The sequence below is a fragment of the Emydura macquarii genome, unplaced genomic scaffold (genome assembly GCF_026122565.2).
Source record: "Emydura macquarii macquarii isolate MOO-44397 ecotype Brisbane River unplaced genomic scaffold, CSIRO-AGI_Emac_v2 contig_3692, whole genome shotgun sequence".
NCBI classification, from domain to species: Eukaryota; Metazoa; Chordata; order Testudines; family Chelidae; genus Emydura; species Emydura macquarii.
The window spans coordinates 9199144-9226880 of record NW_027133829.1 but is presented as its reverse complement, the minus strand read 5'-3'; the positions used below and the strand labels follow the sequence as shown (position 1 = coordinate 9226880).

Genomic DNA, 27737 nt, shown 5'->3' with positions numbered 1-27737 from the left:
CCCTTACTACGATGTCCCGTCATTGCTACTCCCTCCCCAAGGACTTTAGAGTTTTTAGAATCGGAGAAATGGTGGTGGTCTGAAGGGGACCTTGAGAAGTCATCAAGTCCAGCCCCCTGCGCTGAGCCAGGACCAAGTAAACCTAGACAGTCCCCAACAGGGGACCTTTAATGATAGGTTGTGGAATCCCCTCCCTGGAAGCCGACGCCAGAGTTTAACTACTCCTATAGTTAGAAAGTTTTTCCTAAAATCTAACTCTAAATCTCCCTTGCTGCAGATGAAGCCTGTTACTTCTTGCTCTGCCTTCGGTGGACTTGAAGAATTGATCACTGTCCTCTTTATAACCATGCTTAACCAGGTCCTTCTTCAGTCTTCTTTTCTCAAGACTAACAATGCCCCATTTTTTAACCTTTCCTCATAGGTCACATTTTCTAAACCTTTTATCACTCTTGTTGCTCTCTGGACTCTCTTGGACTTGTCCCATCTTCCTAATCTGTGGTTCCCAGAACTGGACACTGTACTCCATCTGAAGCCTCACCAGCGCTGAGTACAGCGGGACAAAACAATGGCCTCCCATGTCTTGCATTCAACACTCCTGTTAATGCACCCCAGAAAATTTGTCTTTTTTGGCAGCTGCATCCTATTGGGGACTTGTATTCAATTAGTGATCCATTATAACCCCAGATACTTTTCAGCAGTACTTTCACCTAGCCAGTTATTTCCCTTTTTTGGGGGTTGTGTATTTGATTTTTTTCCCCCCCTCCTTCCCCAGTGAAGTACTTTGCGCTTGTCTTTTATTGAATTTCATGTTGTAGAATTCAGACCAGTTCTCCAGTTTGTCAAGGTCCTTTTTTTATTTGAATCTTGCCCACTGTGGTGTCATCTGCACATTTTATAAGCATACTCTCCACTCCGTTGTCCAAGTCAGCAGTGAAAATATTGACTAGCACCACACCCAGGAGTGACCCCGGGGGTTCCCACTAGGTACGGCTTCCCGGTTTGATAGCAGCCCATAGATGACCGCTCTGAGTATGGTCTTGCAACAACTTGTGCACCCATCTTACAATAACTTCATCTAGACCACGGTTCCCTGGTTTGCTCATGGGAATGTCATGTGGCACTGTGTCAAACGCGTCCTCCTTCCGAATGTCGTGATCCAAACCCCGTTGAAATGAATGCGTGGGTCCCACAGACTTCAGTCAGCTTTGGATCAGGCCCCTGGAATGACCTGTGCATGTTGGGAGATGGATGCACGTTAATAAAAGGAGTTTAATATTTATTCAGGGGTCAAGCATAGCACAGAGACTTGTAAGCTTGATTCAGCTTGTTGGACGGTTTTCTAGCAGTGCAATGGCAAGTCACGTTCCCATGCACGGTACTGGGTCCTCGGACTCTTTGTGAAGCCCTGATTAATAATTAGGATCCTTTGTGGGCTTTAACTTGGGACAAACTGACAAGCAAAGTGATGAGTGTTTCATTTTCCAGTCTTACTTATTTCTCCCCTCCCTCCCCCGCTGTTTTCACCACCAGAACCAAACTCAGAAGCTGCACCTGTTTTTCAAGTGGCTTTTTTTTTTCTCAACAAAGCCCAAGGAAGTGACATGATATTGCCACGGTCAGTTGCTCAATTCCTGCCTCCCAGCTCTCTGCTCTAGCCACTGGACTGCACTGCTTCTACTTGCACACCAGCCAGCATTTCCCAGGGAGAGAGCCAGGTGCATTTCATCCCTCTCCCTTGATTGTATCTCTCTCCTACCATTGCTTTGGCCTGTCCTGCTCACCAGAGGGACCTCTGCCACACAGAGGTGGCTGTACATTGGTGGCTCTACAGGACCTGTAGCGAGGCGGTGGGAGACAGCCTGTAAGTGAGATGCTCTGTAGCTGGCTGGTGGAAGCAGAAGCCACTGCGGGAGTGGAGAGAAGAGAAGGTCGCTGGTAAGGGGCTGTGACTGAAAAGGACTCTCTGGCTGTTTCCTGCTCCCCATCATCATCCCCCGCCAGTAGAGCATGGCAGCTGTGTCCTCTCCTTCTGTACTGCCCACCTTCCTTCCACTGAGACCTCTAGACCAGTCAGCAATGGAGGCAAGACAGCAGCAGTGGGCAGCTTCTGGAGTAGTTCCTGCTGCAGCCCACCTGGCGCCAGATACCAGGTGCCAGTCCATTTCAAAATGCACCCACTTAGGCACCTGGAAAAATGAGTGCTGTCAAGTGCATTGCTTGGGTCTGGATTTGCTCTGGGGTGTCCACACCACCAGTGAAGTTAAGCTAGGTTGCCACGTTTTGAGATCGTCTGATAAATGGTAAGTTAGTTCCAGCATGGGAGTGGGAATCCCATGAGCGACCAGGATTTTGGAATTGGTCTGTCCTGTAGTTGACTCTTCCTGGGATGTCTGAAACTGGACTGCACAATGTTCTGTAGGGCTCGATAGCTGGGGATGGAGTAGAGAAAGCGAGAATCCTTTTCTCTAATTCTTGTGATTCCCTGAGGCCCTGCGGTGTGACAACTCTCCGAGGCCCAGCGTTAGTAACAGCCCAGTTACCGAGAAGCGGTCGATGGTTAGATACCAAATGCCCATAGGTGTGCGTTCCATTGCCTAGCTCAAAGCGGGGCTTACACTAGAAGTGTTCTGCATCGGAAATGGATCTGGAGAAACATTCATTTAAAACACAGCATGGCTCGGTGGATGATCCTCAGCGTTGCCACTCTTGCCGTGTGACCTTTGTCTGTAAAATGGGGAGAGCAAAACTTGCTTCTCTCTCTGGCGACTGCAGGGAGATCTACTGGTGGGAAAGGCTGTGTTGCCATGCTACATTTTAGCAGGCTATTTGTTTTGTAAAATCTGAGAGCAGGTCACCTCCCTGTTCCTTTTGTGAGCCTTGTCCATCATTTCAAGATTTGAGTGCTAATGTGTAGTGATCCCTTTAACGTGCCATGAAACTCACAGCCAGTCTCAGTCGGTACTGTGGCTACCTCGAAGCTGAGCAATAATTAATTCTAAAAATCATCAATATCTGCACAAATGGCGTCCTCAAGGTCAAAGCGAGCAGCTCGGATTGGATTCAAGGTCAGTCGCTTCTTAAACCTACCAGCTTGGGGTGTGTTTGTGTTCGTTCTCCCATTCCTGACACTTCGTCTTTGCCGGTAGAGAAGATGGAACCGTGGGCTTCGTTTGTCTTGTAACTGATGCTTCTGATGGGGGTCCAAAGTCAAGCTGAGTTAGAACATGCAAAGGAAATTAAAACAAATAGTAAAAGATTCTTTAGCCATATAAATAAAAGAAGAGCAAGAAAAGAAGTGGGGTTGCGATGCAGTGATGCTGAAGTAGAGATTAAGTGTAATCTAGGTTTGGTCCAAAAATGACATGAATACTTTGCCTCCATTTTTAATAAGGCTGAGGATGTAGAACATGGGGCAAAGGCAGGATGACGAATGTGAATGAGTATCTAGGAATGGAAATAACCACATCTGATGTAGGAAGCAAAGCTCTGAGCTTAATGTTTTCAGGTCAGGGAACTGGATAGTCGTCGTCCCAGAACGCTGAAAGAATGGATACTTGAAACTGCAAGTCCAGTTGTAAGGGTTTTTAATAAATCCTATCCAATTGTGTCTGGTACTACAAGATGAGAATAGCAAATGTGGTACCTATATATAACAAAGGGGGGGGAAGTGATCTGGGAAACTATAGACCCGTTAGTCTGACCTCGATAGTATGCGAGGCTTTAGAACAAATTTTGAAGGAAGGAATAATCAACGAACATGGAGGTCAGTGCAAAATGCAACAAAATGCAACATGGGTTTACCAAAAATAAATAGTGCCAGACAAACCTGCCGTTCCTTTGGATAAGGTAAAAGATCTACAGAGTTTCCCTTGTCTAAAATAATCAATCTGGACTTCAGTTGCGCATTTGATACAACACCACGTAGGACATTTATTAGTTAAAGTGGACAAGATGAGGGTTAGTACAAGAATTGTCAAGTGGGGGAAGGCACTGACTACAGGGGAGATGGCAATGGGCTGTGCTGCAGAACCATCAGGCTTGCTGGAGTTAGGTTCCTGATGGAGTTCCTCAAGGTGCATTCTTGGGTCTAATCTTATTTAATATTTTCATTCATGGCCCGGGCACGAAAAGTAGATGTGCCCTAGTGAAATCTATAGAAGATCCAAAACAGAGAGGCCTTGTCAAGACAGGAAGACTGGAATATTATAAAGGAAGAATTGGAAGAGCTAGAGGGCCGGGGTCATGTTAAATTTTATCCCATTTCTAATACAAAGTGCGAGATCATGCACTTAGAGTCCAATCATTTCTGTTATAAACTGGGGGCTTATCAGTTGAAAATGACAGAGGAGAAAGACCTGGGTGTATTCGTTGATCACAGGATGACTATGAGCTATCAATGTGATGGGATATGGGCAAATGCGATTCTAGGAGGTATGTCCTGTAGTGATGGGAAAGTATTAATACCATTGTACAAGGCACTGGGCATATCTCATCTGGAAAACTGCCATTCTGGACACCAATGTTCAAAAAAGAGGAATTTAAATTGGAACAGGTGCAGATCTAGGAGGTCCCTTCCAGTCTTGTGTTCCTATGATGAAAACTCTGGAGTTTCTAGCTCCCAGGCCGGTACTGCAATGATGGCTGTCTCTCTGGCACACAAGAATGAAAATACTTGGCATTTATCAGCCAATGATCTCAGAAGTTGACCATCTTGCAGATTTTGTTATTAGAACGTCTATCTTCTTGCGGGATTTAATAGCGACAAACTCTGTCTGTCCATTAACCAAACTGATGAGTCTTGTAAACTCTACAGGCCAAATAATTCCATGTTAAGGGACGTTATAAAGTCCATCAAGAACAGAGAGTCTGCAGTGTTTATAAATGCTGAGAGAGCACCACTGGGCTAAAAGTCTCTGGCATAGGCCCAGGATCAAAGAATTTACAAGCTCTGTTTGCAAAGAATGCTAATTGCCCAATCAAAATGCCTTCAGATGTCTCCTTTGGCTTTAAAAACAGGGAAATTAATGGCAAAAAAGTGGTCTTGATCCAACACTAAACTTGCAGTATCAAGAGCTCAGAAGAGCTGTGTTCTGTGGAAGATCCAACTAAATGATCTATTTTAAAATCTACTTTAAAAAAAAAAAAAAGGCAGGGCATGCCAAGTTAAGGCTTCTTTCCCAACGTTGCAGCGTCTTAGAATCTGGTTTACTTTGTTAAATATAAACCTCAGTATGTTGCTTGTTTGTTTAAACCCTCCGGTGAAACAAGCTGGGTGTGCAATGTGCCAAAGTTAATATCCTAAGAGCAGCATTAACCTCTTCTGAAGTCTGAGAGTTTGAAAGTCTTCGATTAATTAGATTGGGTCAGTGAAGCATGTGGAATGTGGACAGACCTATTTAAATGAATGCTAAGTGTTATCAGCCTCAATATTGCATTAATGCTAAGTGGGGATAGGCAGCATGGGGTGTTTAAAGTGCATTTTTATGGCCTGATGTAAGTGAATATTGTGTTAGTAAGGGCTGCACTGCGGATTCACTCTCCTGCTGGGCAGCTCGGTGGGTGCGCTCCAGGCGGCAGGACGGAGGTATCTCTTTAAGGCAGACTGTGTTTGTCAGGTGAACTTCCAGAGTGATCCAGTCCGTCATTCCAGCAGCTCTGAACTTCCCAAGGAGTTTATTGGGGGGTAGTAAAAAAAATCTCTCATAAATAAAGTGCCAGCTGGCAAAGAATCTGAAAGCTCCGCTGTCCCGCAACATCAGATCTTGGCTGACTTTGGGCTGACTTGGGAGCGGTTATGGGGCAGGGAGCTGTTCGCGTCGTAGGTTGCTGGTCCAGTTCCAGTCCAGGTTGGAAGGCAAAGGTCGCTCGTGGTGGCTGCTTTGGCAACCTCCAGTGCCGTTCCTAGGGGCTCGCTGTCACCTGTAACAGCCTCCCACTGCCGGAGCTGGACGGGCTCAGCAGAGAGGGCCAGGATTGAGTGGTCCACGAAGACAGTCTGGTGGAAGCTGCCATTTTGACAGTAGTTTGAGCGAGATGGACCCTTGCTCGTTCCTTTCCCACGGGGCACTGGACAGCTGTTGGATGGATAAAAGCCTCCGCTTGCTGCCAGCCTGGGACTGACTGACACAGGTGACCTGAGGATGAAAGCCACCATCTCCTCCCACCCGCATCTTCCGTCACTGTCCCCACTGAACCCATCTGGGACACCTGAGCTGATGCTGTGGTGTGGAACGCTTGGCTGCAGCGTTCTCTGTATTGGGGTGGGATCTGGAAGCCTCCAGCCCAGCCGGCTGTGCTCTTAGTAGAGGGTTTCGAGGTAGAAATGTTTCTCGGTGTCCCGTTCTCCCCTGGTGGCGGTGTGCACGCTCTGTGCACATGAGGCTAAATGAGCGATCTCAGGCTGTGCGTGGGAGTTCATGCACCTCTCGGAGAATGAGCTGGCTTCTGAATGGCCAGAGACTTCAGTGATGCTTCAGCCAGAATCAGTGGCTCAGAGCCTGGCCACCATCTTTGCTTAGGAAGGCAACTTGGGCTAGTGGAGTGAGCAACTCCTGAGGCCTAATCTTTGCTTATCTTCCTGTTACTGGGGGGGAAGGATCTTCTCCTGTGTTTGGTCCCCAGGCCACTTCAGGGTGAAGGCACTTGACTGTTCTCCTCATGTAGGAACTTTGAGGGGGAAGGTTTCCTTTTTAAAAATTCTCCCCTTTCTGTTTCCCTTCCAGATCTGCACTAAAATGGCCGATCTGACCAATTTTAGCATTGACACCCCGCGCTGGGACCAGAACACTTTTGTGGGGCGTCTAAAGCATTTCTTCAACATCACAGACCCGCGGACGGTGCTGGTGTCGGAACGTGAGCTGGACAGGGCTAAGGCGCTGGTGGAATGCAGCAGGTAAATGGCCGGGCAGACACTGGATCTGAATGGAGGCAAAAGTCTGTTTGCAGTCTGCCATTGGGGTGGGTGTGTGTGTGTGTGTGTGAGGTGAATGCTGTGGTATTGCACCCTTTTTGCCACAAGGGGGTGACATAGTAGAATGTGCAGACAGGACATTCCGTCCAGCGGAGAGTGGCAGCAACCCGGGGCAGCTCGTAGGTTGTACGTGGTCCCCAGGAGGGACGTCTCTCATTGCTCAGTAGAAAGTCTTTGGCTTCTTAAGGACCTGCACCGACCGGTCCCACTGGGAGTTCTCATCCAGCGCTCCCGGGCAGGTAAAACCGTGGCGATGCCTTGACAGGCAGAGGTGGTGAGGCTGGAGAGGAGGGGGTCTTAGGTAGTGAGGGTTGCATGGAGAATATGGATGCTCCTCTTTCACAGCATAGACCCTACGCAGCGTTGCCCCTAGCAGAGCCGCTCTCTCCTGGGCCGACTCGGTGGAGGCACCCTGAAGGCTGGGGAGTGGCAGGAATGCAATGCTACTAGTTGGGGGGGGTGAGCTGACGAACTCCCGGGATGATGCTCTTTCTCCTACCTGCAGGGCTGGCTTAGTGCCCCCAGGAACCAGCCAGGAACAGCTGCTCTACGCCAAGAAGCTGTACGACTCCGCGTTCCACCCGGACTCCGGCGAGAAGATGAACCTCATTGGGAGGATGTCGTTTCAGGTGCCCGGGGGAATGGCCATCACTGGCTTCATGCTGCAGTTTTACAGGTAATGAGGAGCAGCAAGAGCCCCTTTGCTAATCCCCCCTCCCCCCCCCCTTGAAAGCTGTCCCTGTGAGGCTGGGTAGGGCATCGACAGCAGCGAGCTGCAGGAAGCCCCGTCCAATGCGGTGGACCAGCGCCCTCCTGGTGGCAAGAGTGGGGGACGGGCTCAGTACCGTGGGTTCTAATGTCAACCCCACCATCCACACGCCAGCGTGGAGACCGCGGTGATGGGCACAGTGTAAACACCCTGGGAGATGGGAAGGCCGGACCAATGAGGTGTGAGATGCAGAGAGAAACCTCGTCTCCCTAGCTGAGCCTTTCTGAGTGCTGTGTGCCGCATCCTCCTGGACTAGAAGGGTCTAGGAGTCCCGGCCATGGTACCGGAAAGCTGCCTTCCCCAGGCTTTCCAATAGTCCTGTGTTTGATCCGACCCCTGTCCTGAAACCTTGATGATCTTCATGCATGGAGACAGAGGGGCCAGCGTGGCACTCGCCATGCGTTGCTAGAATGTTAACAGGTGGTATTCTTGTCCTCTCTCACGCAGACTGATGACCTTGGGGTTACTGCCTCATCCCCCCTCTCCTCTCCATACAATTGTTGCCTGACCTGTGGATTGTGTATTAATTATATTGATTACTTAAGGATCAAGTGTGGTTACCTGCCAGTGGTCTCGTCCTTACAGCACTCTGTCTGGTACTGTCTCTCAGGATCTAGGCCTGCTCCTGGATAACTGCTCAGGCCAAGTCTTTGGGGCCTGATGCCTTGTTGAGCTCAACTCTTGTCTCACGTGCTTGAGGCCTATGAGCTCAATGTTTTATTGCCTTACCGTGTGCCTATGCCTTACCTAGCACATACCTACACCTGTAGCTACACTGGCCAAGCTTTTGCCAAGCCCCACTGCTGCTTCCTCACCACGTTTGGAAACTCCAGCCCTTCCATCCTGCCCCAGGAGCTAAAAGTGACATGGTCCCCCTAGAAACCCTGAGCTCATGGAGAAAGCATGGCCTGGCTGAGTTTCCAGCAAGTGAAATTACTTGTAACTATTTCTGCTGGTCAGTTTCACTCCCTCCCTTTCCTCCCCCCCCCATCAGTTTCACTGTCTGGTTCAAGCCAGAGGTGGCTGGGTTGGGGTCTGCAGCGTGGCAGGGAAATGTTCAAACCCAGCACAAAGACACCATTAGAATTTAAATCCTTTTAAACACATCCAGATGTTTGGGCAAAAAATGAGTCCTTTGCCCTGTTAAACCCACTTCTGTCCTTTGCTTCTCTCACGGGTTTTTCTTCATCTTATTAATCAATTCTACCGTTGAGTAAAGCCCTTTAATTATTAACCCAAAGCCAGTCCTTGGTTTTAAACTTGCCTCTCCTGGTTTCTTTGTATCCTCTGAAAATCCCAGATCCCAGCTCACCCAGTGAGTGCCACGGTTGTGGAGAGGCAGTTCCTAATTGGAAGTTTAATGTTTCCGTACTTGGCCTTGGAAAAACCTCTCCTGCTCCGCTGTGTTTCACTGGGATTCGAAGGTGCCCCTGTGTTTGCCTTCTGAAATGTCCCTCCTGTACCTTCAAGGAGAATGTTCTGTGGGGGATGATCCTGCCCTGACTCCGGCAGACAGACCTGAACTGGGCCGTTTCCCGGCTCTAGAGTAGATTCGGATGCTGGCGGGTTTATTTGCTCTCCTCTGGGAGGGAACCTGCCAAGATGACCTCACTAGTGGGTGGAGCTAAAAGGCACTTAGCGCCTCTTCTTTTCTAACTCCATCGTGCCATGGCTAGCCTGGATTGCTAGTCCCCAGGCAGTGACCAGTCGGATTAAGGAAGGTGGAGTCTCCCTTTTGCCCCAGCAATAAACTGTTTGGCTCAAGTGACTCTCAGCAATTGTCTTGATCCGCTCCCTGTCCCCAAGGGGCCCGTGTAAGACCCTCCCGTCTGTATCCCGTCCACCTATGGATGCCCAAGTACTTTGCAGACAGTGGAGTCATGCTGGCAACCCGAGTGAGACAAGGAACAAATCCCCCCTTGTTACCAGATTTGCCCATCATCTTGGGGTGCGCTCATTTATTAGGGTCACTTTCCTTGGAGGGGGGGAGGTGTAATTCTATTCACATACTGCTTGTGTCACTTGTGCTTTTCATCTGGAGCTTTACTTCTCCCTTCTGCAAGTTCTCTCCCAGTGGAGCTACCCTGCAGGATCTGTTTCCCAGGGCTGGGTTCCTCCAGCCCCAGTCACTCACCCACTAACAGAGCACATCTGAGCGGACGGAGTAAAAACAGCACTTTCAAGCTGCTACCCTTCTATGCCACTGGTTCAGTGTCGCTATCCCCACTTTCACTCTACAGTTATTCTGGTAGTAACTCCCTTAATGAGCAAACCCCACAGGCTCTTTGGGCATTACAGGGATCCTTGGCTTAGGTAAAAGAAGCGTTGCTGCAGAGCAAGATGGGGAAGCCGAGAACACAAACGAGTACATGAAGTTTGGAGTCTGGCAACCAGCTTGATTAAAAAAAGTGTCTTTTATTGCCAGCTCTATAGAGTAATAGCTACACCAGGAGAGACCAATAAACAAACCAGTTACAATCTGACACGGTTTCAATTGGGGTATTGAGGAAACCTAGATCAAGTTTGATTACAAGTCTGGTTGGGGGGGGGGAGAGAGATAAATATAAAATTAGGTCTGGGGAAAAAGTGGGTTTAACCAGAGGAGAGAGAGATTTGGGGTCTCACCACTCAGCACAGCTTGAACCGGTCGGGGGTTCCCAGGAGACAGGCTGAGGCTGTTCATCTTAGGGCCTGGAGCGCTAGAGACAGGCGGAGCCCCCAACATGCTCAGTCAGGAGAAGGGGAAGTCCCCGTGGAACTGGTGCAGCTTTTGGATCCTGGCCTCAGAACTGAGGTTTGAAGTTGGGAGTGGGGGGTTTGTAGGGAAGAAGCGATGGTTCAAGGGAGAACACTAGGTTTGTTTCTGGTTAAACGGTGACTCAGGGGAGTATTCCAGCCTTGTTTTGTTTAGCCTGGACTATAGGAGTGATCATCCCTGGCTCTGGGCAGTTTTGGTTCCAGGGAGCTCACCGTGCAGTCCGGCAGGCTCGGTGTTTTGGATAGCAATGAAGGATCTCTGACTAGATCACTGCTGGGCTGGGTGTGTGCGGGCGGGGTCCGTTAACATCTGGAGCAGAGAGCTCCCCTCAGGCCGGGCTTCGCTGATCCCCGAGCTCAGTGCGGTCCCTGCCTTGAAGCATGGGTCTCTGTTCGGTGTGCTCATAGAGATGTTTCCTTCTCACCTCTTCGATGTAGATGAGGCTGGGGGAGTCACCTCAGTCCTGTCACCCTTGTCCAGAGGGGTTTAGGTGCATCTCCCATGGCCTTTTTATTGCTTCTTGTAAGTCTTTCTCCTGATCAGCTCTGGTTCGAGCAGAGGCTGGGGGAGGGCAGAGGTCCTTCGTGAGTCAGACAGGCTGGGTGCTGCGCCCTGGTTCCCCAAGAACACAGCTGACAGGTCACCCTGCCCCCATTTGACAGACAGGGAAATTGAGATACAGGGTGTGGGGAATCTGAGGTGCCCCCAGTGTCGTTGGCAGAGCTGGGAATCTCTCCCGGGCTCCTTAGTTCTACCCCATGCGCTGTAACCACCAAATCTCCTTCCCTTCAAAGGGGTAGAGTCACGCCAGGACGTGGAGCAGAATCAGCCAGGCTGACGTGGTGCCTGGCGGAGAGAGTTGACATGGGACATTGGGCACGGAGCTGTGCCTCAGTTTCCCTATTGGTAAAATGGGGGTGCAGTGGTGGCAGGGAGCAAACCCTTTGTAAAGCCCTTTCAGACCCTCAGGAGAGATGGGGCATTTGTTGTCCCCCAAAGACTGGCCCCATCTGACTCCAGCCCGGCAGGGCCAGTGGCTGCGTTGGGGTCTGGGTATCTTGTGTGCATCACACCCAGCGTTGATCGTTCCCGAGCGTCCCTGCCCACCCCTGGCACCGGGAGGATGGGAGGATGGGGCTGCACCACTGCTGGGAGAGGCAGGCAGCGACCACGGCCTGGGGCAGTTCCACGACCTCGGGAAGAGACTAACTCAGCACTGCAGCTCGGGGCGGGGGAACGCACGGGCTGAGCTCTGCTCTCTCCCCCCGACAGGACAGTCCCAGCCGTGGTTTTCTGGCAGTGGGTGAACCAGTCGTTCAACGCCTTGGTGAACTACACCAACAGGAACGCGGCCTGCCCCCTCTCGCTCACGTGAGTGTTTGACCTCCGTCTTTTTTACCTCGCCGAAGGGCTGGGCCCCTGGGTGCACCCCGACGTTCCCCTCCCCAGGTTCGGTGCTAGCCGGTGATGGGCCGGCAGACCACTGCTGCTCCCTGGGATTGGAAGGCTGGTTAACCCGTCCACTGCCAGACAAAACATGGGAACCAACGTGTCGGGTCTTCCACCATCCTGCTCATCCTGCCTCGTGCCACCAGGGACTTATAACTGCGGTGGGAAGGAGGGGGGGGCTGTGGAGGCGCTGGCTGGCTGGGAACGCTAGGCCCCTGCGGGCCACAAGTTCCGATCCCAGTGTATCGCTGGGCACTTCGTCCCGCCCGGGTAGATACGTTGGGTTGCAGGCAGGTCTTACAGGGGAGCTGGGCCCGGCGTTGATGATGTAGTCATCAAGGTCCAGTCTGCTCTGCGTGGACAGCATTCTGCCCTGGGGTCCTTGGCCTAATGTCCCCCCTCTGCAGCGCGGAGCAGCGTCGTGTGCTCTGGGTGGCTGCTGCCCTCCACCCCAGAGGTGGCTGCATGTCTTCAGAAACGCACCAGCATTTCTAGTGGATCAAGCATGTAGGAAAGCTGCTAAGGGCGGGACCTGCTTGAATCTGCATGTGCCAAGGAGGGGCGCTGGGGAGTTAGATCCCAGCAAAGGCATCTAACAAGCTGCAGGATTCCAGCTCCTTGCGAAGAATATTCCAGCCTTCCCTAGAGGGTCGGAAAGCATGTTAAAAACACCTAGATACGGAATGTCGACCCATTTCACAGATGGGGAAACCGAGGCACAGGAAGACTAACAGAACCCAGCTTCCCAGCCCTGTGCCTTACCACGAAGCCGCACTTCCTGCCTGAGGGCTGGGCTGCGTTCTCTCCCCCCACCAAGTGGACGTGTTCCAAGGGTGCGAACCGCAGCCCTTTGGGAGCTCCATGTGGGATTTCCAGGAGCCAGTCCTGAATCTCTGTCTAGTGTGTCCCCCATTAACACACACACACACCGCCCAGCTTCCCCCAGGGGTGGGCGCTTGTTCAGGCAGCCTCTGGGAATTGCTGAGTTATAGATGTGGTTTTTTTTTCCCCCCTGGAAATGACTGTCTAGGCAAATCGGAGTGGCTTACGTCACCGCCACCGGCACAGCCCTGGCAACTGCAGTGAAACTCAACCTGTACACCAAGGTACCGCAGGGCTGGGGCCTTGCTCCCCGTACGTGCGGCTGGGATGACCCTGGAGAGGGGGGATCAGAGGAGGGCACTGCTGCAGGTGTGCGGAGGGGGAGGCTCTCCGCTTGGAACCGAGGGGGACTTGCCATTGAGGCTCCACCACTTGTCAGGGCCACTTCTCCGGCGGTGCCCCAGAGACGGGTCCATGCCAGCGTCCAGTCGACTGAGGCTTCCCCGCCCCCCACTCCCAGTCGGGGTAGCTTCCTGCGTGTGTGTGTGGATGCTGCCTGCGTGTCCGTCGACGGATGGCCGTCGCAATGGAGCGATGGCTAGTGTAGGCCGGCGGGTTAAACGGGGCAGCAAACCTGCAGCTGCTCCGTGTTCGCCCCGGAGGCTTTCTGCAGGAGCAGCGCTTCCACGTGGACAAGCCACAGGAGCACGTTTAAAGGGCCGGAGATCTGCTATTCAATGTACACAGGAGGGGACCTTTTCTTTCCTACCCACGCCAGGAGCTCAAATCCCCCTTGCCCTAATGCAGCCGTTCTCCTTCCTCCGGGTTAATAACATGGCAGTCACGACCCAATACCTAGCTGTGAAACTCACGCCCCCAGCTCCTTGTCGGAAGCACCTTTGTGGCGACACCAGTGCTGGCCCCCGGCATGCAGCGGTGCAAACGTGGCTTCCCTCTCCCTCCCGGTGAAGATCCCAGCAGGTGTCGGGATAGCTCCTGGTGCCCAGACCTGTTTTGTTAGGCTTTTCATTGGGACCTGTCTCACATGCTCCCTGCAAGTCTGATCTCCCCAGCCCTTGTCGCTGCATTGAGCGGTAATCCAGCACCAGCCCCGGGTGCTGCCGGACACGGCTACCAGCTGGAGCCAGCCAGGCGGCTGTAGTAGCACATGGGAGTGGGGTTAATCAGGAGTTGGGTCTCAGCCTGATTTAGCAGCTGGGTCTGATCTGGGTGAAAGGCACCGGCTGATGGAGGTCGGAGGGTTCATTGACCCATGCATAGGGAGCAAGCTTCCCCTACGCGTCTCTGCTTCGGAGAGTCGGTCCCCCTGGCAGGCTCCCACATGGGGTTCAGTCCCTGAGACTGGCTCGCTCCGCCCTGCTGAGGGCGCCACTTTTCACGCTGGGTTTTGGTCCTCTGGCTTCCTGCTGGGCTGAGGCCTGGCAACTCATCTCACCCAGGGGACACCCGAGGACCGTTCCAGGACTGTTGTGATGGCCGTGCTCATGTGGGTCTCTTTCCTCCCCCAGAGAGCCCCGCCACTCATGGCACGCTGGGTCCCCTTCGTGGCCGTGGCTGCTGCCAACTGCGTGAATATCCCCATGATGAGGCAACAGTAAGTACGTTTCTCTCCTTCAGGGATGTGCTCCGGCCTATGGGACTTCATCAAAAACCGGACAAGGGTGGGGAGTCTGGAAGTACAGATGGAGATGACTTCTCCATGCTGCCTAGTGTAATAAGGAGAGAGGCTGTGTTAACTAGTGGTTGCAGCCTCGGTCTGGGAGCCAGGGTTCCTGGGTTCTGTCCTTGTCTCTGTTACTGGCTTGCTGTGTGGACAGGTCACTTCCCCTCTCTCCGCCCCAGTTTCCCTGTCTGTATGATGGGGGTGATGGTACTGAGCCAGGCCTGGACAGCTCTTGACTGCACAAAGCTTGATGTATGTGATTGATCTTATTCCCAAAAGCCAGCAGCTGCCTGCGCAGGTGAGGGAGCCGCCCCCATCTTCTAAACTCAGCAGGACCGAGCTAGGGTGACCAGATGTCCTGATTTTATAGGACAGCCCCGATACTCAGGGATGAATCTTATATGGGCCACCTGTTACCACCACCACGCCTCCGCCCCCCCACAATCTCTTGTCTCAGTTTTGCTATCTGCTCACCCTAGCCCGGGCAGAGGTGAGACGTGTCTGCCTCGACTTGTAGCGGGGGATTCTGGTTTGGGCTGGGTTATTGTGACCCAGACTACAGCTCAGCTGTTTGAGCAGTAAACAGAGCTTTTGGCTGGTGGCTTTAAACACACCTGTCTTGGCCTTTAACGCCCCATCAGGGCCGCGAGTGGCTGGATAAAAGGCCCCCTGTCGGTCATGTGAGGTAGTGTTGATGAGCAGATCCTGCTGGCAGAGGACTGTGGGCAAGTGGGAGATTCTCAGCCTGTGTTTAAAGAACAGACATTATCTCAGCTTTCCTGCTTTGAGGATGTTTTAACCTAAACGCTCCTAACCCTCCCACACCCGCATGAGGGCGGTCACCGACTGGTGGCTGCCTAGGGCTACGAAAAAACACTGATCTGTTGGCACGTTGCTCTGAGGTCATCCTTCAGGGAGGTGTTTGCATCTTCCTCTGGTTGCTATGGGTGACAGGATGCAGGACTAGATGGACCACTGATACACGGGAGGGGGTTTGCCAGGCCGGATCTGACCATGAAGGCCTGTATCTGGCCTCCCTCAATGTAGCTGATACTTCAGAGGAAGGTGGAAAAACCCCCTGGTGGATCTGGCAAAATGGACCTTAGGAAGGAGGGTCCTTTCATCAACAACTGGTCCACCCAGAAGCTGAGGGACCTGCTATCGCCTAATCCTGGCGCGTTCTTTTAGCCCAAGAGGCCAGATTCCTGCGGCTGTGGAGCTGAGGGAACAAGGGTTCTTGTCCTGGGTCCGCAGGGACTGTCTCATCTCCTGACGGCCCGTTCAATGAATCCACTGCTGCAGAGAGGTGGGGGGCCGTGGTTGGGCAGATAAAGGGACAGGATCCTGGGAAAATCCTTGATGTTTTGTACCCGTTGCTGATCAGCTTGCCCCGGGGAGTCTAGATGCTGCGGAGATGGACCTTGTAGAAACGCAGTTAGAACAATGTACGTTCCTGATCATCAGTTTCCCCCCACCAACCCCCAGCTCTTTTAAAAAACAAAAACCAAGCCAGACCCTCAGGGACAAAATCCTCTTTTCCTCGGGTGGTTTTTTTTCAGTTGCCCTCTAGGATTTGGATGGGCTGGGGGTGGGGTGTGGTGGGGGGCGTTATTAGCTAATGGCAAAGCCGATGCATGCATGCACGCAGGCGCTGTTCCGGTGGGTGGCATTTCCAGCAGCCCCCCATAGGTGGCAGCATTGCACAAGCCGTTAATTTCACCCCTCGTTGCTGGTCGGTGGCCGGAGAAGGGCCGGCCCTGGTGCATAGCAATAAATCCTGCATGGGGATGATGGGGGGGGGTGCCCAAGCTGGTTATGTGATCTTCTCCGCACCAGAGATTTAGTGGGACCGGGGGGTTGAATCCTGCATTAAAACACTGCCGGGTGAGTGGTGTTGTGGGAGGGTGCAACTGCTTCATGCTGACTAATTGGGCAGCGGACCGATGGGCCGACAGCGGATACAGACCAATGCGGAGGGGGCGATGTGGGAAGAAACAAGCCGGCGCGTGACCGGGGAAGGGTCCCACTGATGCACCAGGCCTTGGCCACCGCCTGAGGAAGAAGCCCGGCATTGCTGGGCCGGGGGTCTGAGTCACCCTGGCAAAGCTCTACTTTCCTATGAACGATCGTAAATTCCAAGGCCAGGAGGGTCTGCTGTGATCATCTGGTCTGGCCCCCTGTGCAACGCAGGCCAGGGAACCTCCCTGAAATAATGCCTGGGAGCCCAGTCGGGCCAGGATGCCATTGTGCTAGGTGCTGTACAAACCCAGAGACGGCGCAACCCATACACCCTCCTCATCAGCCCTGGCTCGGGTGGATCTGGCCCATGTGGGAGAAAGTTTGGAAAGGGCCTGATTCTCCATTGCCCCCATCTCATCAGCACCAGATGATTCTCCTTCCAGCTGGGTAGCATTTTATACCCACAATGCACTGGGCTGCACGATGACACAGGGTGCAGGGGCCAACCCGCTTGCACCGCCAGGGAGCTGATTTTTTGCAGCCCTTCTGCCTGAGTGGGGAGGGCACGCGCTGCCCCTCCTAAAGCAACGTGCAGCTTGCAGAGGCAGAGTAGGCGTGGCCTGGAGTCGGGGGAGGGGAGGCTGCTGTGCTAGGCAGGGGGTCTGGGGAGTGCGGAGGGTCGTGCACTATCGGGCGGGGGGCCCATCCTGTTGTCAGGGGGCTGTGGGTGGGCGTGAGCCAGGAGGCTGGGCTTGCTGCACTCATGGCTCCCTGTCCGTCTTTAGGGAGCTCATTAACGGGATTGCGGTGACGGCTGAGAACGGCGAGGAGCTGGGCAACTCCCGGGTACGTCTCGTGGCTGGGCGGGGGCTGTTACCGACGGGCTCTCGTGGCCTGGCTGCTCTGCTCCCGCAGCCCCGGTCCCGCAAGCCGAGCCGCCGCTGAATCCTTCCCTGCGCTCACGTCTCCACGGAAGCTGTCGATGCGGCTGGCGCGGGACTGGGGCCGCGAACGGGGGAGCAGAGCCCGGGAGGCGAACGGCCAAAGGGTCTGAGAGGTCCCAGCCTTGGTGACTTTCCGCCCCGAGCAAGGCTGACCCAGACGTCTTTGCTCGCTTTCCCCGGGTTCAGCCCTATGCGCTCCCCCCCAGCAGTGAGCATGGACCGGCCCGGCTGACGGGGCCGCGTGACTGCCCCCCAGCGAGGGGCTTGGCTGACTTGTTCTTGCTTTCAGGTCGCTGCGGCCAAGGGCATTGCCCAGGTGGTGATCTCCAGAATCGCCATGGCGGCGCCTGGCATGGGTGAGCACCCGCGAAACCTCCGCCGCCTGCAAACTACCTGGGGATCCCAGCAGGATGGGTGCTGGGGGGAGGCGGGGGGAGGGATGAAACTAGGGCAGGGAGGCGATTGCCCAGACACGCTACCTAGGCTGAGCTAGCGGGTAGAGCAGGGGGTTGGGAACTACTGAGGCCTGGGAGCTGGTCCCGGCTCTGACACCCAGAGCCTCATTCTGCCTCGGTTTCCTCATCTGTACGGCGGCCGGCATGCCCTGCCTCTCGGGGTGGTGTGTCTGCGTGTGCAGAGGGCTCCGAGACCTGCTGGTGGAAGGCAGTAGGGATAGTCCAAGTATTGCCTGGCTGGTTTAAAGGACCAGTCCCTTCTCCTCAAACACTTGGGGATTCCCCTTGCCCATGTCCCTTAGCTCCCCGCCCCCCCCCCACTGCTCCCTTGACGGCCCCATGGCCCAGCCACTGATAGAAAGCCTGCCCTTGTCTTAGTCCCCTGCGGGCACCGCAGAGCAGTGGGAGATGCCTCCTTCCTTTCCCGGCCCTCGGTTCAGGGTGTGGGGTGGGAAGTGTGAAAAATCAGGCCGGGGTGGGGGGTAATAGGCGCCTGTATAAGAGCGAGCCCCAAATATCGGGACTGTCCCTATAAAATCAGGACATCTGGGCACCCCAGCTGGGTGCTTGCTCTGCTCCCCAGTCAGCTTATCCTGCGCGGGGGAAGGCAGGCTGCGGTGGAGACGTTGGCTCCCGATATACATGAATGATGGTCTGGTGCACTGTTCTGGTGGGTCTGACGCCACTGGGAGCCCTTGGGGGAGTGACCTCCCGTCACGGCCTTTTCCTTGTGGTTGGATCGCTCCTGGTGTGGCCCCTGGTTCTTCGGCGAGCTCCGCGGTTGCTGGGCTGATAAAATCCTGACTCGTCTCTCTCTCTTTCTGGCTAGTTCTTTTGCCGATTCTCATGGAGCGGCTGGAGAAGTTTCCCTTCATGAAGGTGAGTGGTTCACGGGAGGTCTGAACTCCTCGTCCTTCCATCATCACCGTCATCCCCTCCACTGGCGTCCTGTCCGTCTCCACCCTCCTGGTGGTCAGACCTCTGCATGGCCCTGTTGCCTCCCCTCCCCCTTCTCACTTTTTCCCCCAGGACCCTATGTAGGGGTTGAATTCTCTTACTTGTGCTCTTTCCTCAGTTCCCCCCACCCCTGCTGGCCCTCTTGAGTTAAGGGAGCCCCCTGGGGCTCCAGATGACTCTAAGGGAGCCCAGGAAAGCATGTGGGTATGATGGATCTGAGCAAAGGATTTGCCAGGCTAGATCTGGTCACAGATCCATTGAGCACTTTGAGATCCGTGGTGGAAGGCTTCATTCACCCTAGCTGGGTTCGACGCAGACTGACAACTGTAGGGCCCATGTTCCGGCGCTCATCTTCTCCTGGGCTGATTTCTTTGCAGAGAATTCAGGTCCTCCACGCGCCTTTACAAGTGATGCTGGCCGGGGGCTTGTAAGTATCTTCCTTCTCTAACACCCTCCTTCCCCCCGCGCCAGCCTTGACAGTAACCTGCAGCCTTGGGTTCAAAAACCAGCGTTCTAAAGCACCCAGTAAACGTGTAGCCTTAACAGGAGCAAATAGCGGCCGTTGCCAGGCAGGGACTCTGCAAATCTCTTGCCTTTCCCACCTCTCTGTCAAGCTCAGAGTCCAGGGCTTCCCCCTGCCACAGATAAGAACCTCAGTAGTAATGATCCGTTAGTGGATTCTCCCAGGCCTCCTTTGAGGCAGGTGATTATTCTAGCCCCATTTCAGAGCTGGGGAAGCAGAGAGACAAAGGGGGCGGGGGGTGATTTGCCTTGCCCCACACACTCCCTCTGTATCACCAGCCCCCAACAGCTTGGAGGGGCGGCAGGGGGGAGAAGCTGCTCCCTCCTCTGGTGCAGGGTGCTTGTAGCACCTCGAATGGCAGCAGTGAAACCTGGCTGTGTCACATCGGTGCAGCCCCCTCCCCTTCACTCCAGCACCGCATGTAGCCGTCCCGCATGCGAAATCCTTGGGCGACTGCTCTGCAGAAGAGGAGGAGAGAGAAGCAGAGCCAAGGCTCGGCAGTGCCCTGGGTGCTGGGTGCCTGGGTGCTCTGCAGTGCCTTTAACCGAAGAAGAAGGTCCCCCGAGGTAAAGGTTGAGTCCAAGGTCCCTACGACATGGCGAAGGAGCAGAGGCTAGACCGTTCGCTCCCCCAGTGGTCATCTCTCTCCCCCGCAGCAGCTGGTACAACTGCTTAGGGAGTGTAATGGGGCTTTCTGTGTCTAAATCCCCTGGACCCAATCAACAGTAACTGTTGTAGGTGCTCCTGAAGAGTGTCAGGGACAATGCCCCAGGTTCCCCTAGGCCCTCACTGTCAGAGCCTCTGCGCTACCCCAGCTCCAGGGGCAAGCCAGGGGTTGCCAGCACTTTGGAGAATCGGGCTCCGAGCAATGGTGACTGTCAGAAGAGGGGGGCGTCTGCCATTGGGGCAAGAGGGGCCCCCACAAGGGAGGTCCTGCCCTGCATGGGGTGTTGGCTCCATCCTGATGGGCACCCTCACGCCTCGGCTTCTCCAGCCCTCACTGCTGTAGCGTCGGAGCATCTTGTGAAGTCAGCCCTCGCTCTCCGGGAGGGGGTGGGCTGAGGCACAAGACAGATTTGCCCGAGGTTGCGTCATGCTGGGAATTGAACCCCAATCTCCGGGCTCCCAGTTCAGTGCCTTGGCCACCTTGCTAGAGAGAGCTGTGTGTAGAGAGGCTCTGGAGCAAGAAGCTGCTCTGCAGGGCCGAGCATTTCTATCTAGGCCTTGTTTTGTGGGGGGCCTGTTAGCGGAAGTTTGTATGCGAGTCTGGGGCAATGTCCACGCCTGCACCCTCATGTTAATCAAGGGTCTTGGACGCCGTCAGACCAGCTGGGAACTGAGCCTTTCCCCGGCACCAAGGTGACATTCACCCAGGAAACCCCCCAAGGGGCTCTGCGGCTGTGCGTAGCTAGACGACTCCACCCAGCAGTGAAATCAGCCAGCCCCCTTGGCATGGCCGGTGTGCCGCAAGCCACGCACTGGCGCCTTTGAGGAGGGGATGTGGGGAGCAGAGCAGGGATTCCCCCAGGGCCAACAGCCCGACTCTTGTGGGAGCTCCAGTGACCGCGAGGGGTCCGGCTCCGGCTTGCGCCCCCCAGGAGGGGTGCCTCTCGCCGGGGCTGTGTTGTTGTCACCAGGGGTTGGCTCTTGCTCCGAATGGACGTTGCTTTTCTCTGTTTTGCAGCCTCCTGTTCATGGTGCCGGTTGCCTGCTCGCTGTTCCCACAGAGATGGTACCAGCCGTGCTGCTGATCTCTCGCTTAGAAACCCCAAACCCTCTCCCTGGCTGTCCTGTGTACATCTGGGGGGTCAGGGGCCTCTTCGGGAAAGGCCCTGCCTGTCCCTGGGAACCTGCTTGTCTGGAGAGCTTGCAGCTAGGCCTGCGCTGCCAAAGCATGTGCCCGGCTGCTACTCCCCGCGCTGTGCACGCTGTCCCAGGTGGGGCGGGGAGACAGAGGAGTCCCCGTCTGTCTGCCCTGGGATCGGGGCGCAGCACCCCAGGCCTGTGTGCTCTGCCCCGGGCATGAAGTGGGGGGGATGGGCTCCTTAGCTGTGTGTGCTCTGCCCCCCGTGGCAGAGCTGTGCTGGGGGTGCAGGAGGGCGGGGGTACACAGCCCAGCTCGGTGCGCTCCAACAGCGTCAGGGCGACCGAGTGCAGAGCAGATCAAATCCTGACAGGCCGTCTCCTCTCCCTGCAGCTCCATGGCCCTGTCTAACCTGGAGCCGGGGCTCCGAGCCTCCATCGTGGCCCAGCACGGGGACAGCGTGCCTTACGTCTATTTCAACAAGGGCTTGTGACTTGCCCTCCGCATCCCTGCGCTGCGCTCCGTAGGGCCCCCGGGCCTCTGGAGATGGACTCGGGACGTTCCAATCAGCCCTGGATCCCCTCCACCCCGGCTACCACAGTGTTTGGGGGCGGGGGAGCAGATCTGGGGGAGGCTTCTGGCTCCTCTTCGGTTTAATTCTGCGTCTTCTGCTCCCCCAGCCAGCTGTGGGGCGTGCCTCTGAGTGAATGACACCTGCTGGGGGCGCTGCGTCTGTCACACGGGTGCTGGCCCGCTAGCGGGCCGAAGCAGAAATGCGCCCTCTTCAGCAGAACGGTCACTGGGCCCCACAGGCCAACAGACCCCTGGGCCTTGGCAGCTGCCCCTCGGCGTTGCTGGCTAATCCAGGGAAGGGCACCTCACCCTGCCTTAACCCCTGACCCCATGGAGTCCTATGCCCCCTCTCTCTAACGGATTACTGCTCTGTTCCCCCGTGTAGACGGCTGCCTCCCCTGCCCTGGGGGCAGCTGGGGTAACATACACATGGTGCTATCTCTCTTGCGTCCACGGAGGCAGGAGGGGCTCTGCCAACCCCGTTGTGGATCACATACCGTACAATCAGTACCAGCTTCTGTCTCGTGGCTGTGAACTGAATTGTGCTCGCGTTAAACAGGTGGCGCTACTACAGATTCACACCGGATTAAGTGAGGTCAGAATTTGGACCCAGTCTCTGTCCACCTGCCTTCAGAAGGCACCAACCTCTTCTGCCTAATTAACGAATTAATAACCAAATGAAGTTGTTGTCTTAATAAGCTGCCATGGCCTTTCTCTAAACATGTAGGGCCGGATTGTCTGCATTTGAGCTGTGCAAACAGATAGCTGCCCGGGCAGAATGAGCCCTTCCACGCCCAAGGGCCGGTGTGTTTTGAAAACTTGCCCTCGGCATCAAGTATTTGACTTGCTTTGCAGGCCATCCAGCGGAGTATGAAATGCCTTGATGTTTATATGCTGTTTATTTTATTTTTTAAATCCACCAAAGGCTTGCCTGTAATTGGAAGAACAGATGATCACCACTGTTTGTTTGCGTAGGTCCTACCCAGCACTCAGCACAAGTTACTCTTGGAGTTGTGCTGGCATCAGTGTAACGGGCGCAGATTGGGGCTCTGTAGATTTCAGCCTCTTTTAAGGTGAGGGAGGAAAAATTCATGATTCACAATAAAAGTGGTGGATAAGGGGGGGAAATCCCATGCTTTTTAAAACCTGCTGACTCTGCTGTTGTTTTATATGGACACTTGCTTTAACGTGCCTGAAAGGGACATCTCTGTGTATTTGTGATGGCTGTTGAAGTTTGCAGCCTGAAGTGCCTTTCGGTTTGGAGCTTTGTGAGGATCTAAATGTTGGGAGTCCAGCCGCATTTGGCCAGAACTAAGCAAATCATTCCTGTTTGAAGACATTGGGATGGTGCTTCCCACCCAGAAGGCTCCCAAAGCACTTTTCAAACGGAGATACAAAGACGTCTGTGAGTAGGTGTCTATGTCCTTACATTTCACTTCATCCAGAACTAAAATACAGCCACCTCTGGGGTAGAACGTGGCAACTGTTTAGTAGCAAGTAACAACCTTGCACAACAGTTTAGGACAGGGGCAATTTGCGGGGAGACAATGTAAGGTTCCCCAGCTGGAATTCAGCACTCGTTTTTGCAAGTGGGTGAGACCTTGTCTGCAGTAGGCCTCTTCTGCTGATGTTTCCATTGTACCGCCATCTATTATTTATTATTATTCCTATTACCATAGTGGCGAGGAGCTCCAGTTGTGGAGCAGCACCCCAGTGTGCTAGGTGCTGTACAGCCAAGATTAAAAAGACAGTCCTTGCTGGCCTCTGGTGATGCCATGCAATAAGCATATGATTATAATGAAGATGTTTTAGTTGGTCATCCAAAATCAGATGACATTGACAGCTGCGGTTTTTGTTCTCTTCCCCCAACAGCATCATTACAGGGCAGAGTTAAGGGTGTAAAATGGTTGGAATTCTTTTACGTTAGACTGAACTCTAAATTTCCTGGCATTAATGCTTGCCTCTGGGATAATTACAACATCCTTGTGATGTCTTACACCCTTAACTTACTGATCGCTCCCTCAGCTCCAGCTTATTATGGTGGTTTTTGTCTGTGTGTGTGCTCATCAGTGTGGTAGGGAAGGAAAGGAAGATGTCTGTATTAGTGTGGGAAGGATGGGCGGCTGGAGTTGTGTATGGAGATGATGTAGTTCAAGAGTGTGGGGCATGTATGCTGGCTACAAGTTGGTGCATCTTCAAGGACAACTGTGATAGCTCAGTTATTGCTGTTCAGGGGTCGGGGCCAGGGCCCCCACGTGGGGAGGATGGGTACACTTTACTGGCGCCTGTGGAGCCTGGCCCAGGCTGCAACCCCCATTACCAGGAGGAAAAAATGGAGGCTAAATTGTAGACCATGCCTGAGGCTAGAGAAATGTATTTCCCTGTATCTACTGTCCAGATCTTGTGAGATTTGCTGGCGCCAGTCCGCAGCAGTGTTAGTGAGTCTCAAGCAACATTCTGAAGAGGTGAGTTGCTGGGCCTGCTGGCCCAGCCCAGGCCTGCCTCTAGAATTAGAGTGTGCGCTTGGGCAGTTAAACTAGGACTGGTAGTTAGAGACAGAGAGATTTGTGCTCCTCTCTGACATGGTCTATCATATCAAGAGCTACCAGTCCCAGAGAAATTAACTTTGGGGGGCTAATTCATGATTTTGCAATTAAAAAGGCCAGAAAAATACAGCTTTAAAGTTAATTGGCTTAATTATAAAATGTTTGCAGTTACATGGTCCATTAGAATAAAAAAATCAAGACACTGATGGGATAGAATACCTTTGTAATGACCAAAAAGTTACAAAATAGTCGGCCAGCATAGGACTCTCAGGCTGGGTGTTACGTTAAACAAAAATAGCAAAGCGGGGGGAGGGGCATTTTTCAGAAATGTAGAATATGTAACCGTAATTTCAGAATTCAAACTGTTTTCATGGCTCATGAGATTGTATGTATGGGATGAGGGGTTGTGGTGTGTGTGTGGGAGGGGGCCCGTGTTACAAGTTCGTACTGGGCCCGAAAAAATGATGCTTGGGCCCTGGTGAGGGCTTAAATCCATCATGGGCACCCACTTAGCAAGTAGTTCCCGTGCCAGAGAAAGCCCTGCAGGCTGCGTCTCGGCCATGTGAACCTGGCTGAGCGTGCTGGCTGCTCTTAGAGGTGCCATCCTCCAGCTAAGACAGCGGGCGACCTCTCTTCTGCCCTTGTCTGCAGAGCTCTTCGGCTGGCAATATAGAGTCTGAGAGAATAACCTGGCTGTCCTGGCCAGTGCTCCTGGCCCAAGAGGAGCAGGTTCTAATGTCCAAGGCCGGGTGAGCTGATCTCTAGCTGGGTGCAGAGTAACCACCTGGCCAGGGAAGAGTAGTGACAACAACACCCCCTTCTGCCGGGCATGGCAAAGAGCAGTCAGGGCCGTGGCCGGGAAGTGTGGCCGGGCTGTTTGCAACGCCCTGGTGGGAGGTGAAAGTTGTGACTACACCGCGGGAGCGGTAACGTGGCCTGGATTTGCGATGGGGTGTGGATCAGACCTGCACCGAGCTTGTTGTTGGTGGGGGGCTGATGGAGATCAGCGGGGTTTATGAAAGGGCTGAACTTGAGCTCTCACTCATATTTACCCTCCCTTTGCAACCAACCCTCCGCCTGCTCTGAATGTTTCAAGACCAGCCCTGACCCCAGTGTCCAATTCACTGAGCCCTGCCCCTTTCCCTTCTGTTGGCTCAATTGCTCTTCCATTCCCTCCTGGCTCAATTCCTGCCGTTCATCCTTGCCCCAGTCGGTCCCGCTCGCTGGCCCCGAATCGTTAGCCTCCCATCCCTGTGTGTGACCATCTCCACATGGCTCCCCGTTGTCCTGCGGGGCGAGCCCCGGTTGCCATTCTGCTTTTAGTTCATGAGGGCAGTGTATAGACATCTCAGATACTCCTAATCCTTTTATTTGATTGCAATCCTGCAGAGGGAAGAGGCCCAAAAAGAGGAAACTCGTTCCTCTTCTCCCTCACCGCCCGCCCAGCTTCTTTGCGCAAGCTGCACAAGAGCAATTTTGCCTGAAGTCTTGAACTGTGCTGAGCCCTTTGGCAAACACACCCAGCCCAGGTTTGGCGGGGTGCATACCAGGCTGTGCTTGGATCCACGGAGCCGCATGCCTGGTTATTAACAAGATGATTCTTGTAGCACAATGTGACGCTGCCGTTCAAAACAAACTCCCGTCTTCCCTTGGCATTCAGGTCATTCGCTGAGTGACAGGACTCCTCCCTGCTACCGCAACTCACCCTGCTTCAGTTTCGGTGTTGACGTGGTGCTGGGCTCGCTGGCAGCTGCTGATATCTCAAGGAGATGCTGGGTGGACTAAAATCAACAACGTCGTTTGCATTTTAAGCGAGGGTTGATTAAATCCCCTGGACAGAGCTGGCAAAAACAGTCTTGGACAAAAGTTTTCTGTTTCAATTTGACTTAGTTAAGAGGGGTTTGTAGGACAGGTTGTGGGCAGATTGCTGCCCTTTGTTATCTAGTCACCTCAAATGTTCACAGAGCGCTGGTGTTAAGAACTGAAACGTGCTGGTCTTGTTTAATCCCAATTAGTAAGTCTCAATGGTATCAATTGCCCTGACTACACTGCCTCAGAGGTCTCCTCTGGGGAAAGGAGACAGCATGGATCAGAGGACTGGAGTGAAATCCAGCAGTGGCTCCACCTCTGCCACTGACTCACTATGTAACCTTGGCCAAATCACTGCCTGAGTTTCCCCATCTGTAAAACAAGTAAAACCTCCCTGCTGGGAATATTGAGGGTGGATTCACATGTTTCTAACGTATTACTTGCCTATAAATCCCAATTTTAGCCTCTGATTGCCAGAAGCTGGGACTGGATAACTGGGGATGGATAGTTGTCCTCTTCTATTCATTCCTTCTGAAGCACCTGGCACTGACCACAGTCGGAAGACAGGCTACCGGGCTAGATGGACCATTGGTCTGACCCATTATGGCTGTTCTTATGTTCTTAATTTATTATGTAAGAGTGAGCAACTCTTTTTCTGGACTCATCGTACTAGTTTGCTTATGGTACCCCTCCCTGCTGCAGAAACTGTGTTTACTTTCAGGGCTAACCTTGAGGGGGAAGGAAAGTGTTTTAATCACAAGTGGTGGGTGTTCTGTCCAGTGCTTAAGCCAAGCTCAGCCCATCGACAACTTCCCCCCCATCCCCTCCCAAGAAAAACTAAACCAAATGGATATTCTTCAGTCACTGGCAGGCCCATGGAAGGTAGAAATGTGTGAGAAAAACAACACACTATTGCTAGTCAGTGGCTTGAGTTAGATTCAGGTATGATGTAATTTGTGAGTCACTCAGGATGGAGGGTGTCCTGGTTGGTAAGTGCGAGCCATTGGCTACTGTTCCTGTTACTCAACCTACCCTTTAGTGACTGTTGTGAATGCTTCCTCCCCTGTGAAAGCCGTATCTGTTTTAATGTATGGAAAGGACCCATTTTAATTAAACTGAGTATATAAAATTAGGCTTGGAAAAATTGGATTTTTATTAGTCAATGTCAGTAAACGTCAATTTCACTGTACACAGGCAAACTGAAACAATATTTCCCTCAATAAGAAAAATTTACAGACTGGCACAGTAAGAAAAATGCTGCTTGAGACCTTAGCATCAAACCAGTGATTTATACTTTTGCATTAGGCTTGTTACAAATGGACTAGCGGATGGACTAATAAAAACCGGCATGACTTGTTGACTTAAGGATATTTACTTTGTGTATTTTGCCATGTGGTGTTGCTAATTTGTTTTTAGCAGTTATAAAGCTTTCACTTTTTGAATCTTCATGTCACCAGTCATTAAATAATCGTCGTCTCCCGTTCCCCATCCTGCAACTGGAAATTTAAATCAATAAAAATAGAGAACATTGCTTAACTCCTAATTTCACACAACTGTAAAAATGTAAATTGATACATCTTTTAAAATGCTTAAAAATAAACAGCAAGATCTGGTGAAATTATAAAAATTGAATTCTGCCCAGTCTAAGTTAAATGCCTCTATTAAATTCTCCTGCCGCTTGCACAGCTCCCTCATCAAGCATCCCTCCCACCTGC

General features: G+C 53.2%; 1 protein-coding gene across 3 annotated transcripts in view; it reads left to right on the top strand.

The window, feature by feature from the left end:
- SFXN2 (sideroflexin 2) overlaps nt 1-27548 on the top strand; it is a 30209-nt gene extending 2661 nt beyond the window's left edge. The window contains exons 1-12 of one of the 3 annotated variants that reach the window (XM_067537049.1): nt 6028-6129; nt 6723-6892; nt 7476-7646; nt 11770-11868; nt 12977-13052; nt 14298-14383; nt 17197-17257; nt 17645-17711; nt 18640-18689; nt 19145-19194; nt 20975-21022; nt 21488-22812. In XM_067537049.1, the coding sequence (XP_067393150.1) occupies nt 6735-6892; nt 7476-7646; nt 11770-11868; nt 12977-13052; nt 14298-14383; nt 17197-17257; nt 17645-17711; nt 18640-18689; nt 19145-19194; nt 20975-21022; nt 21488-21587 (966 nt within the window). In that variant the 5' untranslated portion in view covers nt 6028-6129; nt 6723-6734 and the 3' untranslated portion in view covers nt 21588-22812. Of the gene's footprint in view, nt 1-6027; nt 6130-6722; nt 6893-7475; nt 7647-11769; nt 11869-12976; nt 13053-14297; nt 14384-17196; nt 17258-17644; nt 17712-18639; nt 18690-19144; nt 19195-20974; nt 21023-21487; nt 22813-25873 lie in introns of those variants that run through there. The other 2 variants (XM_067537048.1, XM_067537050.1) reach the window with 2 other exon arrangements.
- Nucleotides 27549-27737: the final 189 nt, after the last annotated feature.